Source organism: Zosterops lateralis (assembly GCF_965231275.1).
Source record: "Zosterops lateralis genome assembly, chromosome: 6".
Classification (NCBI taxonomy): domain Eukaryota; kingdom Metazoa; phylum Chordata; class Aves; order Passeriformes; family Zosteropidae; genus Zosterops; species Zosterops lateralis.
The window spans coordinates 46,699,240-46,712,943 of record NC_139761.1 but is presented as its reverse complement, the minus strand read 5'-3'; the positions used below and the strand labels follow the sequence as shown (position 1 = coordinate 46,712,943).

At 41.5% G+C, this 13,704-nt stretch overlaps 1 protein-coding gene across 9 annotated transcripts in view; it reads right to left on the bottom strand.

Annotated features, from left to right (window-relative positions):
• The window catches only part of BRSK2 (BR serine/threonine kinase 2), a 305,794-nt gene that overhangs the window by 67,934 nt on the left and 224,156 nt on the right, over positions 1–13,704 (bottom strand). For all 9 annotated transcript variants that reach the window (XM_083864353.1, XM_083864354.1, XM_083864355.1 and 6 more), the window contains exons 6-8: positions 4,496–4,529; positions 3,529–3,597; positions 456–602 (exon numbers count right to left, since the gene is read on the bottom strand). In XM_083864353.1, the coding sequence (XP_083720479.1) occupies positions 456–602; positions 3,529–3,597; positions 4,496–4,529 (250 nt within the window). The remainder of the gene's footprint in view (positions 1–455; positions 603–3,528; positions 3,598–4,495; positions 4,530–13,704) is intronic.

The window sequence follows — 13,704 nt, the reverse complement described above, 5'->3', positions numbered from 1 at the left end:
AGCCAACACTTCTGTCAGAAATATGAGAAAATCACACCGTTTAATGGCAAAACTTCAAATACCAGTCCTAACACCTATGACCCTCAAATACTTACATCTACATCATGCCCCCAGCAAACTGCTGACTCAGACAGAAGAATCAGACAACTCAGGTGGATTCCAAAACATGTGAATGGGCCGGGAGTTCTGTGATAAGCTATGAGGGATTTCTCCTTAATGCTCAGTGTTACATATGAAAAGGAATCATGAGGCTATAGAAGAACACACAAAGGCAATCTGTCCTCATGACTGGAAAGAGGTAGTATCTATCCTTCTCCCCAAAGACTCCACCAACTCCACTCCTTTGCTCAGGAGGAAACACACAGGAATGCCACTAAATCACCAGGTTACCTCAGCTGCTCAACCATTCCTGCAACAAGGTGAAAAGTGAAGCCTTGCTCATGATGCCTCCTTACCGTGAGACGTTTCGAGGCATCCACTTCAATCATCCCCCGCAAAAGGTTCTGACAGTCGGGGGGGATAAAATGGGGCATGTGGAACACTCCACGCTTCACCTTCTCCAGCAGTTGCCGCAAGTTGTCGTCATCGAAAGGCAGGGCACCCTGCAGGGATGGGACAGAGCAGTCAATGGGAGAGAAATGGAGAGGGCCAAAGGAGAAAAGCCAGGATAAACACGGTGAGATAATTGAAAAGAGGAAGTCAGTGCATAATGAATTATCATAATGAGTGAAAAAAACCTTTTTATCCATTGAAAAGAAATAATTTCTTAGTGCTGCTGTATTTCCTCTAACAGAGGAAACGAAACTGAGGACATTGGGGTTTTTTTTATTAGACCTTTAATTAGAAAATGACTACCAGTATAAAGTAAAATGCAAAATATGAAATTGCCTTTCCAGGCAAATTCACCAAAGATGCAAGGATTCACTTAAATTCAGCTCAAGCTTTTGATCTGCTGGTATTCCTCCTGGGCATACTTTCACAGCAGCAATGTTTATCGTCTCCTTATTTTTAATCTTCCTGAGACACGTTTATTGCAGACATTGAAAAGGAGGTGAACAGCTTCTGAGAGACTGTCAGTAAAGAACATGCTCTTTCTGATGGAGCATTGAAATGACACAGCTGAAAGAAACCCCGACCAACATTAGCCTTTGGAAGCAGCAGACATTCTACTTGTTTAATATACTCCATCCAGTTCCCATGCTGTGGTCAGGTCATCAGTTCCTATTGCTTCCCTACTGTAGCTCACTTACATGAATGGCTTGAAGTTTTTTTTAGCTGAAACTACATTTTGAATAGATCATCAGCTTGCCACAAAAAGCAGCAAAAGACCTATCCTTGCTGCAAGGACAAAAAGGAAAAAGAGAAGTTGAAATCTTCAGGGTAACTACCGACTGAAGCTGATACCCCTTTATAGCAAGTCTGCACCTTCCTAGATATTCTCACTTCCTTCTTTCCCTGCCTAATTCTAGTAGGTGCCGAGCTTCCTTGATTTCCAGGATGGTTTGTGGGAAGCTGCAAGCTGTCAGCTGCTGTGATAATGAAGCTTTAAGTTGTCAGCTCTGGCACTGCTCTTACTACAGCGAGTAGTGCATCTGTATAAGCAATCCTGTGTCTATGGTTTAGGGAGAACAACAGCTCCATTTACAGCAGCCTCGGGAAGCCACCTGATGGCAGCCACGACTGGGCACTGCTTACTGGTGTTTGCTCATTCAAGTGGCCTTGAAAGCAAAGCCTCTCCCTGCCTTCTGTAACCAGCCTTCTGAGTTACCTGCATTTTTCCTATCCATTCCAGACTTAAAGGAAAATCAATTCTGATAGTTCAGTACTTTGGCTAACACAATTGAAGCCCTGATGAAGTCAGAAAGGATGCTGTTTGGCATTTCTCCTGAAGGTAACAACTACGTCTCTTTTATTACTACCACCTGCTATCATATCTTGATAGTTTTTGCAGGGTTTGTCCTGACATAATTACCTGGTGAGCTCTGCACTTTCAATCAATAATGGACTTATTTCAATCATCTTTCAGGCTCACATGTATATGTAGGAACAGATGAAGATGCAGCAACAGACACCAAAGCTTGACAGAGAATCCCCCTGAAAATGAAGAGCCTGCTCCTACAAATCCTAACCATCTTGACACATTCTCTCTTCTGTTCTTACAAATTCAAGAAGTTATATTAAGAGCTCATTATACACTTCTATTTTATCAGCTATGTAAGGAAGTGCTCAGTAAGAGATCACTAGGTGCTATCTGATGTGACAGTTAAAATTCTTCCAATGCAACATCAAGATAAAAAAAATTAAAACTTCAAAAATGTCAGTGAACTGTAATGACTAAAATTAAAAAAGGAGTAAGATTGGTTAAGGGGAATTAAAGCATCACACTGAGATTACTTCAAGATATTTTGATTTGAGCCATTAAAGAAGAATCAGCATATCTTTTGATACAAAAAAATCCTCTAAAATTTTAAGTACTTTAAACAAAAATAATATGCAGCATTTATCTCATTTGACACTGTATTGGTGCTTTTTTTCAAAATAAAACATTCAAGTCAAGCAGTTAGGTTTACTGCTAAATGTACAAGAATATCAAAATTTTACTTCAGGCTTGTTACTTTTATAATTATAGATGATCAGCTGAACTGTTACAGATATAAAGCACTTCACATGCACATAAAACCTATATTCATATGGAGAATTTTACCTGCACGTGGTATATGCTTGTATTAACATAAACTGCATTCTCCTACATTATACTGTGGAAATTGATAACAAATGCATGCCTATCTGCCTTCAGCTGGACACCCAGTTGTTGCATGCTTAGGAGAGTTATAATAGAACTTCATTTCAAAATAAATTCCACAGAGAATTGAAACTCTGATCAAAAGAAGGATGAGTTAGAAGATACCACATTTTGAACACTTAAAGTATTACTGAGCCAGATGGAAACTAATTTAAACTTTGTACTACTGGCTCAGTTTTATATTCCCATGTGTACCAAATTAAAATGTAGCTCACTGCTTGCATGAAACAAAGACGAGGTTCTCAAGTCTTCTCTTGAAAAAATACTGAAGTTAATGTATGCATATACCTGCTGAAGCATGTACATACATACAGCAGAAAAAAGTGAACACATCCCAAACCCAGCCATATTTTGATCCTGTGAAGGACAACTTGTTTGACACTCTCTGTATCCTGGAGTTGTAACCCTACACATCCTTACCCATCAAAAAACGTGGTGCAACATCACAACACAGCAAAGAGCATTTATGGACACAAGTTTTTGATGCCTGTCTATGCTCCCCTGTGCCGGGCAACAGTGTTTCAAAGAAGCAGTGAAATATTCCTCATGCTTTTCCTTTGGGGCTGATGTAGAAATAAGAGGAAAGGATGCCACTGAGAGATACAAAAATAGAGGACTAAAAAAAAACCATCTGTACATGATGTCGATAGAATTGCCATTAAATACAGCAGCACTTTCAGATCTTTCTTTTCTTTTTAAAGGCTAGTGCAAGGAAGATGACTCACCACTAGCAACGCAAACAAAATGACTCCACAGCTCCAGACGTCTGCTTTCCTTCCATCATATTTTTCTCCCTGCGCAGCAACGACACAGAGGTTCAAAAGACCAATCGCTAGTAAATGAATTAATTATCCTTGAAGAACCAGAGAGGGGAAAATGGGAAACCTCATGTTTCAATTCAGCTACCTGCTTCCCAAGGTGGCTTTCCCAACTAGGAGCAAGCCATACACAGGTGGCTGATTGAATATTAATTTGAATATTAATGAACATCAGCTTGCAGTCTTTTCTGGGATCTGTGAGGAAACACTCAGAAGTGGGAGCAGGGCAAGAATGGTTGACAACTCACAAATTATCAGCTCTGGCATTTAAACAGTAACAGGATCATTAAGGACACCCAGAAAAGGTGTGTTTCTTTGCCCAGGCTCTTCAGGGAGGTTGTCACCAGCCATGTTATTTGCAAGCCCATGGGATCATCTGGACAGTGTCTCCTGTGGGCTTCCTGTTTGACTTCACAGTAGAGACATACTTTGTAAGGGGGCAATCTTGGGCACTGAAATCTTGGATACTTATTTTCAGAGGAAAAAGGGAAAGCAGAGGGGAAGAATATTTTTTAGTGGAAATCAACATTACTGGCAGTCAACCTCAGCTCTTCTATTGAGATGACAGCTACATCAGAGAAAGGAAAGCTGAGGGGACTATGTCCCTTGGGTCAAAAGATCAAATTAAGCCAGGCTCCTGTACTTCTCTCTGATCACATGGTGTGAAGGGTACTGTGAGAATAACACACAATTATTTTCCAATGTGGCTTCATTCAGGGCTGAGCCAAACAAATAAAACTCTACTTAGGTTCCTTGTGTCCTTTTCTTTCCCTCTGCCTTGGGCATGTTTCTTGTACAGAGGATCTATCTGCGTATTTGCAATGCAGGGCACTTCAAAAAAGGTATTTATGTATACTAATATTAACTAACTTACCCGGATGACTTCAGGACAAGCATAATGTGGTGATCTGAAAGACAAAATACAGTTAAATGAGCATGTAACAGCCTGGTATTTATGGTTATGTGCATTTCCATTTTGTTTAGCAGAATGATGATAGACTTGGTTATGCAGAACACAAGTGTGCAAACCAGCACATTTTTCCTTACCTCAACAAGAACACATTTCCAACAAGCTCAGAAAATGGTCAAGAAGTAGCATAATTTAAAACTCTATGGCCCCGCTGTGAATTCTTCAAAGGGAGGAATGAAGGGAAGATGAGGCATATTCTGTGAGCACAGAATTCCAGCTCTCTAATCCCACCCTCTAACTTGGCCTTGGATCTAATTAAAAGGAAGGCAAACACTGCAAAGCTTTTACAGGAAAAAAAGACAGATGCACCCCTAAACCATGTCTGGTATCTCTTCTGCTAAGATGACTCTCATTTACACTAGTGGTCACAGAAGCTGCCAATACATTATTGCAACATACCTTTTCTTTTGCTTTAAAAAAACAAAAAAGGATGGACAGCAGCACTATTACCTGGTGAGTTAATGTATTCTTTTCACATCCTTCTACCCATATATCTCTTGTTTGATTCCTGGCTGAGAAGAGTTAATTACTTCAACTTGCCAGGTAATAATTTTAATTCCTAAAGATTATAGCCATGGCTATTTATTTTATAGCCTTCATTAAAGTAACTTGACAAGTAAAAGGGATGCAAACTGTCTGAAACCCGTGTGCAAATCATGCTATTGTTTATACTGACACCTCCCAGCAGTCCCTGAGCCTGTCTTCATTTGTGCATGTGTTTCTTGTGACAAATGCAATCATGGCTGGGCAATACCTGTCTCACAAAGTAATGAGCAAACCAGAAGCACAGCGAGGTTAGCTTTGTGCTAGGATGCTATATTAATGCCCAGTGAGACAGCCCATTAATTGAATTTCCATACACACTACACTTATCTTATGGCAAAGTATCATCCCGTGGGCATGGAATACCCTGATTTGGTATCACAGCTTTTGGCAGAGCATGACAATAAACTCAGGGTACACTTGGGAGTGCATCTACCTTGACAGCAAAGCTTCCATGAGGAGAGAGAAATGCAGTTGATCCCTCACTAATTTCAGGAAAAGTGAATTCAGTAGCTAAAACCAATATTTAATACAATGCCAACCCTGGGCCAATTTAAGAGATAGGCTATTCACAGTATTCTAATCAGTCTGTCTGCTCAGCAGTGCCTTAATTTAGACTACATTTTAAAAACCTTGGTCCAAGAGTCAAAACAGATAATGCCAGAGCCTCCCTCAGAGAGTTGGCTAGAGGTGCTCACTGGAACACCAGAAAGAATGGTCTTGTGTCTAGTGGGTAGGACAGACTACCCAGGCTCTCTCTGTAGCTCTGTCACTGACAGCCACGGAAACATGGACAAGGTTATTTAACATTTTTAAAAGCTGCTACTGGCCTGTTTGAAAATGGTGACCAGAACCTCATCATGAGTCTACTCTTCAGACTAAAGCAAGAGCAATGCCACCACAGTTTTCACACCAGGAGAGAAAGTGAGGCCAGAGTGAGACATTTTGAATTGCTTAATGTTATGTACATGTTCCCAAACTTCAAAATACATTGTTTCCTGTGAATTTGCCTCTTTATAGCAAACAAGAGCTGTATTAAACCTATTCTTTCCAAAACCCCAAAGTCTAAACCACAAAAAGTCACAACACTGGACTAACACATGATTTTGTAAGCTTTTAGAAGACAAATTATTCTTGAGAGAATGCTTGACTAGTGATGTTGTCTTTTTGTCGTATCTAAAAGTGGTGTAGAGTATCCAGGCCATCCCTAAGGCACACACAAAGCACAAACACGGAGCAGCACCACAACTGGGACTGCAGCCCAGGTCTGACAAGTACAACTCTCACTAGTGCTGGACTGCTTACACAGAACACTGAAGGAGGACAGTGAGGGAACTGTAGAGAACATAGTAATTCAACTGGAATTTGGGAAAAAAGGGCATGGTAGCAAAAAGAGTACAGGACTTACATAGATCAAGGACATTTACTCAGTTTACTCACCTCAGAACAGAAAGGCCAGCTCTAACGTGTTCTGCACAACTGAGTCACATTAGGTTTCTTGGAAAATATATGGGGGGTAAAAAGAGTGCAGATGCATTCTAGGTAACTGTTGAGCTCCCGTCACTTAGCATGTTTGAGTTTCTCACTCTGGCATGTATTTTAAGTTCTGCAAGGTACAGCTGCCTCTCTGTGTGAGTCATGAACACACACAGTACATAAAATGACTACTACAGGTGGTCCCTGTGGCTGACCTAGAAACTTTAGCCAGACCTCTCAAATCCCACATGGTATCCTGTACAGTTCAGCAATAACCTTCAGTACAAACCTTTTGGGATGGCAATGGCACGGGGTGCACTGGAAGGATTAGTATCTCAGTCTGCAGAGTGTTCCTGAATTTTTATTTGTATATCATGACCCCAAAAAGGATTTCAGAACTCTTAATTGTGGGTGCTGAGCAGTGCAACCACCTTTAAAGCTTCCTTTCAAGGATGTGCTAACATCCTTGAAAAGAAGAATGTAAGTGTTTTGAAGAACTCAAGGTACGTACAGAGGTATTTATGTGTCCCACTAGCAAATCCCCTTAAAGTGTTTTCCTTCCTGAGGTCTGCTGAACTGCAGTGCAATGTGCCATAGATCTTAAAAGGCACCACTGAAATTCTGCATAAGTCTTAAGAGACTGGGTGGAGAAAATGTTATCATAAATCCTTTGAACAAGTTGGATTGATTTGATCATTCAACAGCTGCATTGCAACTGCCCAGAGAGCACAGGTTTCTGGCATTGCCATTCTGAATTCTTGCCAGCACGCACAAGCTAGATATCTGCAGCATTATCTTGGTTAATAGCTTTAAAAGGGATCCTCCAGTCAGCCAGAATCCATAAAAACCTCATTTCCATGCTACCAATCACAGAGCAACTCCAACTGCTGCAAAGACAAAACTCAGTTTTAATCAAAAATCTATTTATCTTTCTACAGAGTCATGAATATTTCTTTGGCTCTTATCACTAATTATTCAATATAGATGTGTCAAGAGCAACATTCCCTGTCTCTTCCCCTAGGCCACCTCCTCATCATTCTGCTACATCTCTGTGCAGCAAAAGCGCCAGTCTGCCCTTGATAACAAATAAATATATCGCTCAGCAAGATCAAGAAACAGTCGCTGCCTGCGGGTACCACTGCAAAAAAACAGTGATGTTGGCAGTGTTTATTTCCATGGTGAGGTGAATTTTCCAAGGCTAGTCTGCCCAGGGCAGGAAGGGCTCTCTGAATGCTCATTCACAGCTGTGACTCTAGGACACAATAATCTCAAGGATCTTAGGGGACCTTAGAGCATTTATGTGGGATTTAAACCAGAGGAAGTAAGACAAGAGAGCAATGGTGAAATCCAGGACAGCTCTGACAGTTAAGTCAGGCATTCAGAACGAAATGTATATATCCTTGATGAATCTTTTCTGAATTTCATCTGAGAAACTTGAAAAGTAGTTCTTGATCTGTGCACATCAAGATATTGTGCAGCTGCAGTAGATCTGAGACAACCAAATCAGGGCCATATCTTTAGTGCAGATGTGATCTGCCTCTGAGTAACAGGTTTTTTTAGTAGGTAAGAGACCAGCACTGCACACACACAAATCCATTGGGAACATATGGTTTATCTGGGAACACACAGTAACTGCTTTGCCAAAGAAGTGGTTGGTTGATCAAGAAGGACAGGAAAAGCTGTGTGATCCTACTCCACAGTGTGACAAATCCTGTGCTACACTGCCTGATGGGTTCCCAAGTCCCGGTAAAGATGAGTGTCCATGCCTCAGTCCTTTGGTGCCACGCCTTAAGATGCTACTGTTTGGGAAAGAAGAAAAGGCCTCACAGAGGCAGAGTTTCTGCAGAGACGGAGGAGCAATAAGTTTCCTTTCCTCTGTTTTTATTATGCATGAAGTTACCTTGACACAGAATGTCATACAGCCGCAGAGAAATCTTCACACATCTGGCTGTTTTTGCTGTTGCTCAATTCTAGAGTCCTTCTTTCCCCTCTCTTAATCACTGTTTCCAAGCTGGCTTTCAGAGGCAGGAGTTACCCACTAGAGCAAAAGGCTGCCTCTGCTTTCCCCCCCATGCTGCGTAGCAAAGGGCTGAGATGAAGGGGAAGAGCAGAGAAGTAGCAAAATAGATAAAGGGAATTCAGGAGAAGGACACCGGCATTCTGAGTAGAGAAAGCGACAGCCACAGATCACAAAGAAAGGGAGGGAGACACTAACAAAAGGCTCCAGCAGCAGTGGGTAGCTAAGGCTGCAGTGAAGCCAGGAGCTGCAGGTAAGGCTGTAATTAAGGTAGTAGGTGTAGTCAAGGCTGAGTGCTATATTCCCATTAAAGCTTCAACTCAGTCATTTACTTTAGGATGAGAAAACTCAGCATCTAGCCCTCAGCCATCTCACAACTCCTCAGGTGCAATTGCATTTTTGGGGAATCTGCAAATCAGTTTATTAATTATCAGTTCAAATTTTTAAATCATGGAACATTTAAGAGGTTTTGATTTTAAAAATTAATCAGATCCTTGTACTAGAAGGGCATAAAATTTGCCAAATTAGGTATCCAAAAGTTAAGAACTGCTAAAAAAAAAGGTTGAAAATGTTATGCTGTACTCTGCAGGTAAGTCAGGTGGATTTGTTGCTGTGCCTACCCAATGCCTCTTTTCTACTTGTGACTGAAGTTGGGAAGTCTGTAGCAATGTGAGGGAACTTTAGTGTCAATAATGACAAGCTTGCAAGCATGCAGCTGATTGACACATGGGAGAATCAAATTCTCTGTCCCTGCCAGAGGATCCTTCTGTGAAAGAAAATGAACAGGTGCCTTAAGTTGAGATATTCACAGGTAATTATGAGTTGCATGTTCCCCAGTTTTCAGAATCACAGTGCTACACATGCAAGTTTGATCTCCAGCATTTATAAGCATGCAGAGCAGCAGCTGCAGTTGGTAGGCACTGTGCTCTCCCAGTAAAGCACTGTTATCAAGCACCAAGTACCCCGAGGCATTGGGCCCCAAGAGCATCCAACTGTGCACTCAAAACTGGTTGACAATTTTGAGTTTCATTTTGCAGAATCCTGTGTCCTCATAAAAATGGAGATAACCAGATCAATGTGGCAAACATAATATGAAAACAGTATAATTAATATTTGCAAACCTAAGACACAGTGATAAAATCCTACCAGCATTCATAGCAAGGCTTGAATGCAGTGAGCAGAAGTTATAAATGGATCCATAAAATGAATGATGAGGAAAACCCAAACATGAAATAGCTGTTTACTCACAAAAACACACCATCCAATCATCAAATGAGGCAAAGATTTGTTGAAAAAAACCTGTACATGCTCATACTTAATGGGCATATCCTAATGTGCACAGGCTGTGTAAATGTTACACTGCCAATCTGAAGAAAAGCACATCTTAAATTCTCAGGGATTGATTTTGCAGAATCCAAGCTCTTTTAACATACCTTGTGATGTATTATAGGTGATGCTGGTACCAATCGTCATTAATAAGGTTGTCTGGTATTTCCTTTTATAATCCTCATTTTAAGTTCCTTGTAACTCACTATCAATTTAACAACAATTTCTTTGCTTTTTATCTGTCTCAGACTGGTTTCATGTTTTTGTACGCATGCATGCTGTGTATGGGCTGAAGCATCTCCATATATCTAAGTTTAATCTAAAGTAAATGCTTTTTCATATAAAAAAAAAAAAAAAAAAGAGAGACAAAGAAAAATTTCTAGTATCCTTCAGTACAAAGGGAAAGCCTGAGTATTTATTTGCATCCTCAAGAAATTGTATCATAGAAATATTGCATTTACTAGCAGAAACTCTCTAGAGCATTAGGATCAAAATCCTACCTGCATTGGTAACACTTCACAAAGTAATTTTTTTATCTGAAACTCTGAGCTGCTGTGGGTGGGGTTACCACATGGTACCAAACTATAAAATAAACAGAGTCCAAAACTAATGAAGTAGATCTAGGACTGACAGCAGTTGACTCACACAACCAGGTAATGGAAACTAGAGCTGGAACACAGTAAAAAAGCGAAAAAAAATCTGGTATTTGGGGCCAAACATGGAGCAGAAATGAAGGGGAGAAGTCAGCTAGACTGTGGTACAAATCAGGAAGGAGATTGGAATGGAGTGCTGGAAATGGAAGCTTTTGATGAGATGGGGTAAAAAGTACTAATTCTGGCATTTCCAAATTCAAGAGTTTAAATTTGCAACCTCAACAACGACTGGAAAACTTGCATATATTTTAGATATATGTACACATTTATTATAAGGGGGGAAGGATACGTGCAGCATCATGTCATGTAATTAAAATCAAAAAGGGTGCTTGGACACTAAGGTGTATCTGCCCCCTGAATTATCTGCTACCACAGGTCTGCTGATACACCAATGACTTGCTAAGATGGAGAACTGAAGCAGAGAAGGGCAATGCATCTTGTCCTAGACCACCATGAATGCCTTCAGCAGAAACAGAAATCAAACTCAGACAACCTGGGTCTCAGACCTGAGGTTTAACCAAAAGGCACTCACTCTTCTTGCCTTGTGACAATTCAGAATGGATTGGACAACCTCTCCCATTCTGAAACACTGCAAGGCAGCACGCCAGGAAGAATCACTGCGAAAGAGATGGAGAGTATCTCTGCATGCCACTGCCTGGATGGGTAAAGAGGAAGAAGAGCTGAAGAGATCTAAAATAATAGAAGCAGCAGCCTATCACATCTTTCTCCTCCTTCCTTGTCTGCTGTGAGCTGACAGACCCTCCCTGCTCCTGAAGGAATGAAGACTCACTGTGTTATTTTGGCATTTCAAGGACCATCTCTCCATAAGACTGCCTTGCTGTGCAATTTCTGCCATAAGCAGAATTAGTCCTGCAGAGCCTACACACAAGCTCTTCTTCTCCTTAAGGGTCTAAAACCACTAAAAAACCCCTACAGCTTATTCCTCTGCACTGCGCACGTGCAGGATTGGCACAATACACATTTCTATAAATGGAGATTCATTACAATCAAGGTGCAGTCTTTCAATGACAAATTACGTCAGTGAAACAGCAAGTCCATCCTTGCCTCCTCCTACACAAACACATCTGGACTGAACTTTTATTGTGTCCTCCAGGTAGTCTGTCAGTGCTATCAGTGCTACAGAAAACCCTGCAGGCCTAAGGAGTATCTCCCAGAAAACAGTGACTCTGAGATATGCAATTACATCATACCTCAGGCTACACGAGGCTACTCTTCATGAAACCTGTCAAGACTCTGTGGTGACCTAACAACTACCCAAACTTTGGACTAAACTTAGCAGTTCACTTGTGATAGCGAAGAATTTTTGACTGCAGTCTCCCTGCTTTGCTGAACTGACAAAGTTAGCTGTATCACACAGCACAACCCCATCTGAGCCACCCACTCTGACTGACAGAAATACCTGGAGACTCCCTGCATGACTGTTCAATGGAAATGTTACAGTTTCATCTCATTATCAGTGTTCACAGAATGGATAAAGCCATTCTCAAAATTAACTTATGGGTGCATGGAGGAGCATCTCATTAAAGCTCAATATCTCAGCCATGATTCACTCTGTTTTGTTCATTTTCATGCTGGCTGAAAGTACCAACTACATGGGCAGGTAAAACTGTTGCCTTGAAAAGCTCTGAGGCTGGTCACTGCGTGCGCTCCAAGGGAAAGGGAGTCATAACTGGATTACCTTTCTCTGTGAACGGTGTGGCATATTGTTACATATTCCTTCCTGCCTTCCTTCACCCCCCAAACCAGAGAGATCACAAGACACCAGTATCAGCCATGCTGGGCTGCATGCCAGGAGAATTAATGAAGTGGTGTAATAGCTCACATGGAGGCCTAGTGATTGGCAACACACTTAAAATGCATCTGCAAGGCAGGAGATTGTAGTGTTGCTGCTGTGTTCTGTTTATTACAGGCACATCTCTTCCGTTCCATTGATTTCTTTATTAGTGCATTTTAAGGCCACAATGTGGGGGCTGGATCTGCTTGAAGCATGAAGGTTTGAATGCCAGCACAGCTTATGGGAAGGAAGCCTCCCTTTGAGACTCCAGATCTGGATAACAGAGCTCGGTGCTAACAAGAACAGGAACCCTACTGAGAGGTTCCTGAGGAGTTTGAAAAATCCTACAAGGCAATTGAGGCTGGATTGGTTTTTATACTTCCTATTTTTTTTTTCTCATGGAAGGAAGTGGAACAATTTTCTTTAAAGAGTGTAGAAGCTTTGTGGCAGCTGCAGGGAGGACTGCATTTTCTCGTCTAGAGGGGAAGTTTGAAAGAAGCTGCAAGCAACAGATGTGCAGAATCATAAGACAATCTGGATTGGAAGAGATCTTTAAAACTTAACTAGTCCAATGCCCCTGCAATGAGCAGAGATATATCCAATGAGATCAAGTTTCTCAGAGCCCCACCCAACCAGAACTTGAATGTTTCCAGGGATGGGGAACCTATCATCTCTCTGGGAAACCTGTTCAATATTTTACAACCCTCAATGTAAAAATTTTCTTCCTTGTATCTAATTCACATTAACCCTTTTATAGTTTAAAACAGTTATCCCTTATCCCATCACAACAGGTTCTGCCAAAAAGTCTGTCCTGATCTTTTCTATAGTCCTCCTTTCAGTACTGAAAGTTTGCAATAAGGTCTCCTGGAGCCTTTTCTCTCCAGACTGAATAATCCCAACTCTCAGTTTGTCCTCACAGGGAAGATGTTACAGCCCTCCAATCACCTTCACGGCCTCCTCTGGGCCCACTCTAACAGGTTCATATCCTTCTTATGCTATGGATCCCCTAAAGCTGGATGCAGTGCAGGTCTCACCAGAGCAGAGCAGAGGGGCAGCATCCCCTCCCTCTCCCTGCTGGCCATGCTGCTTTGGATGCAGCCCAGGACACTTTTGGCTTTCTGGGCTGCAAGTGCACATTGCTGGGTCACATCCAGCCTTTCATCTACCAGCACCCTCAAGCCCTTCTCAGCAGCACTGCTGTGAATCCTTTCATCCCTCAGCCTGTTTTGATGATACTGTCTCCCTACCCAAGTGCAGGGCCTTGTAATTGACCTTGGCATTACAGCTCCTTGCTTTTCATCTG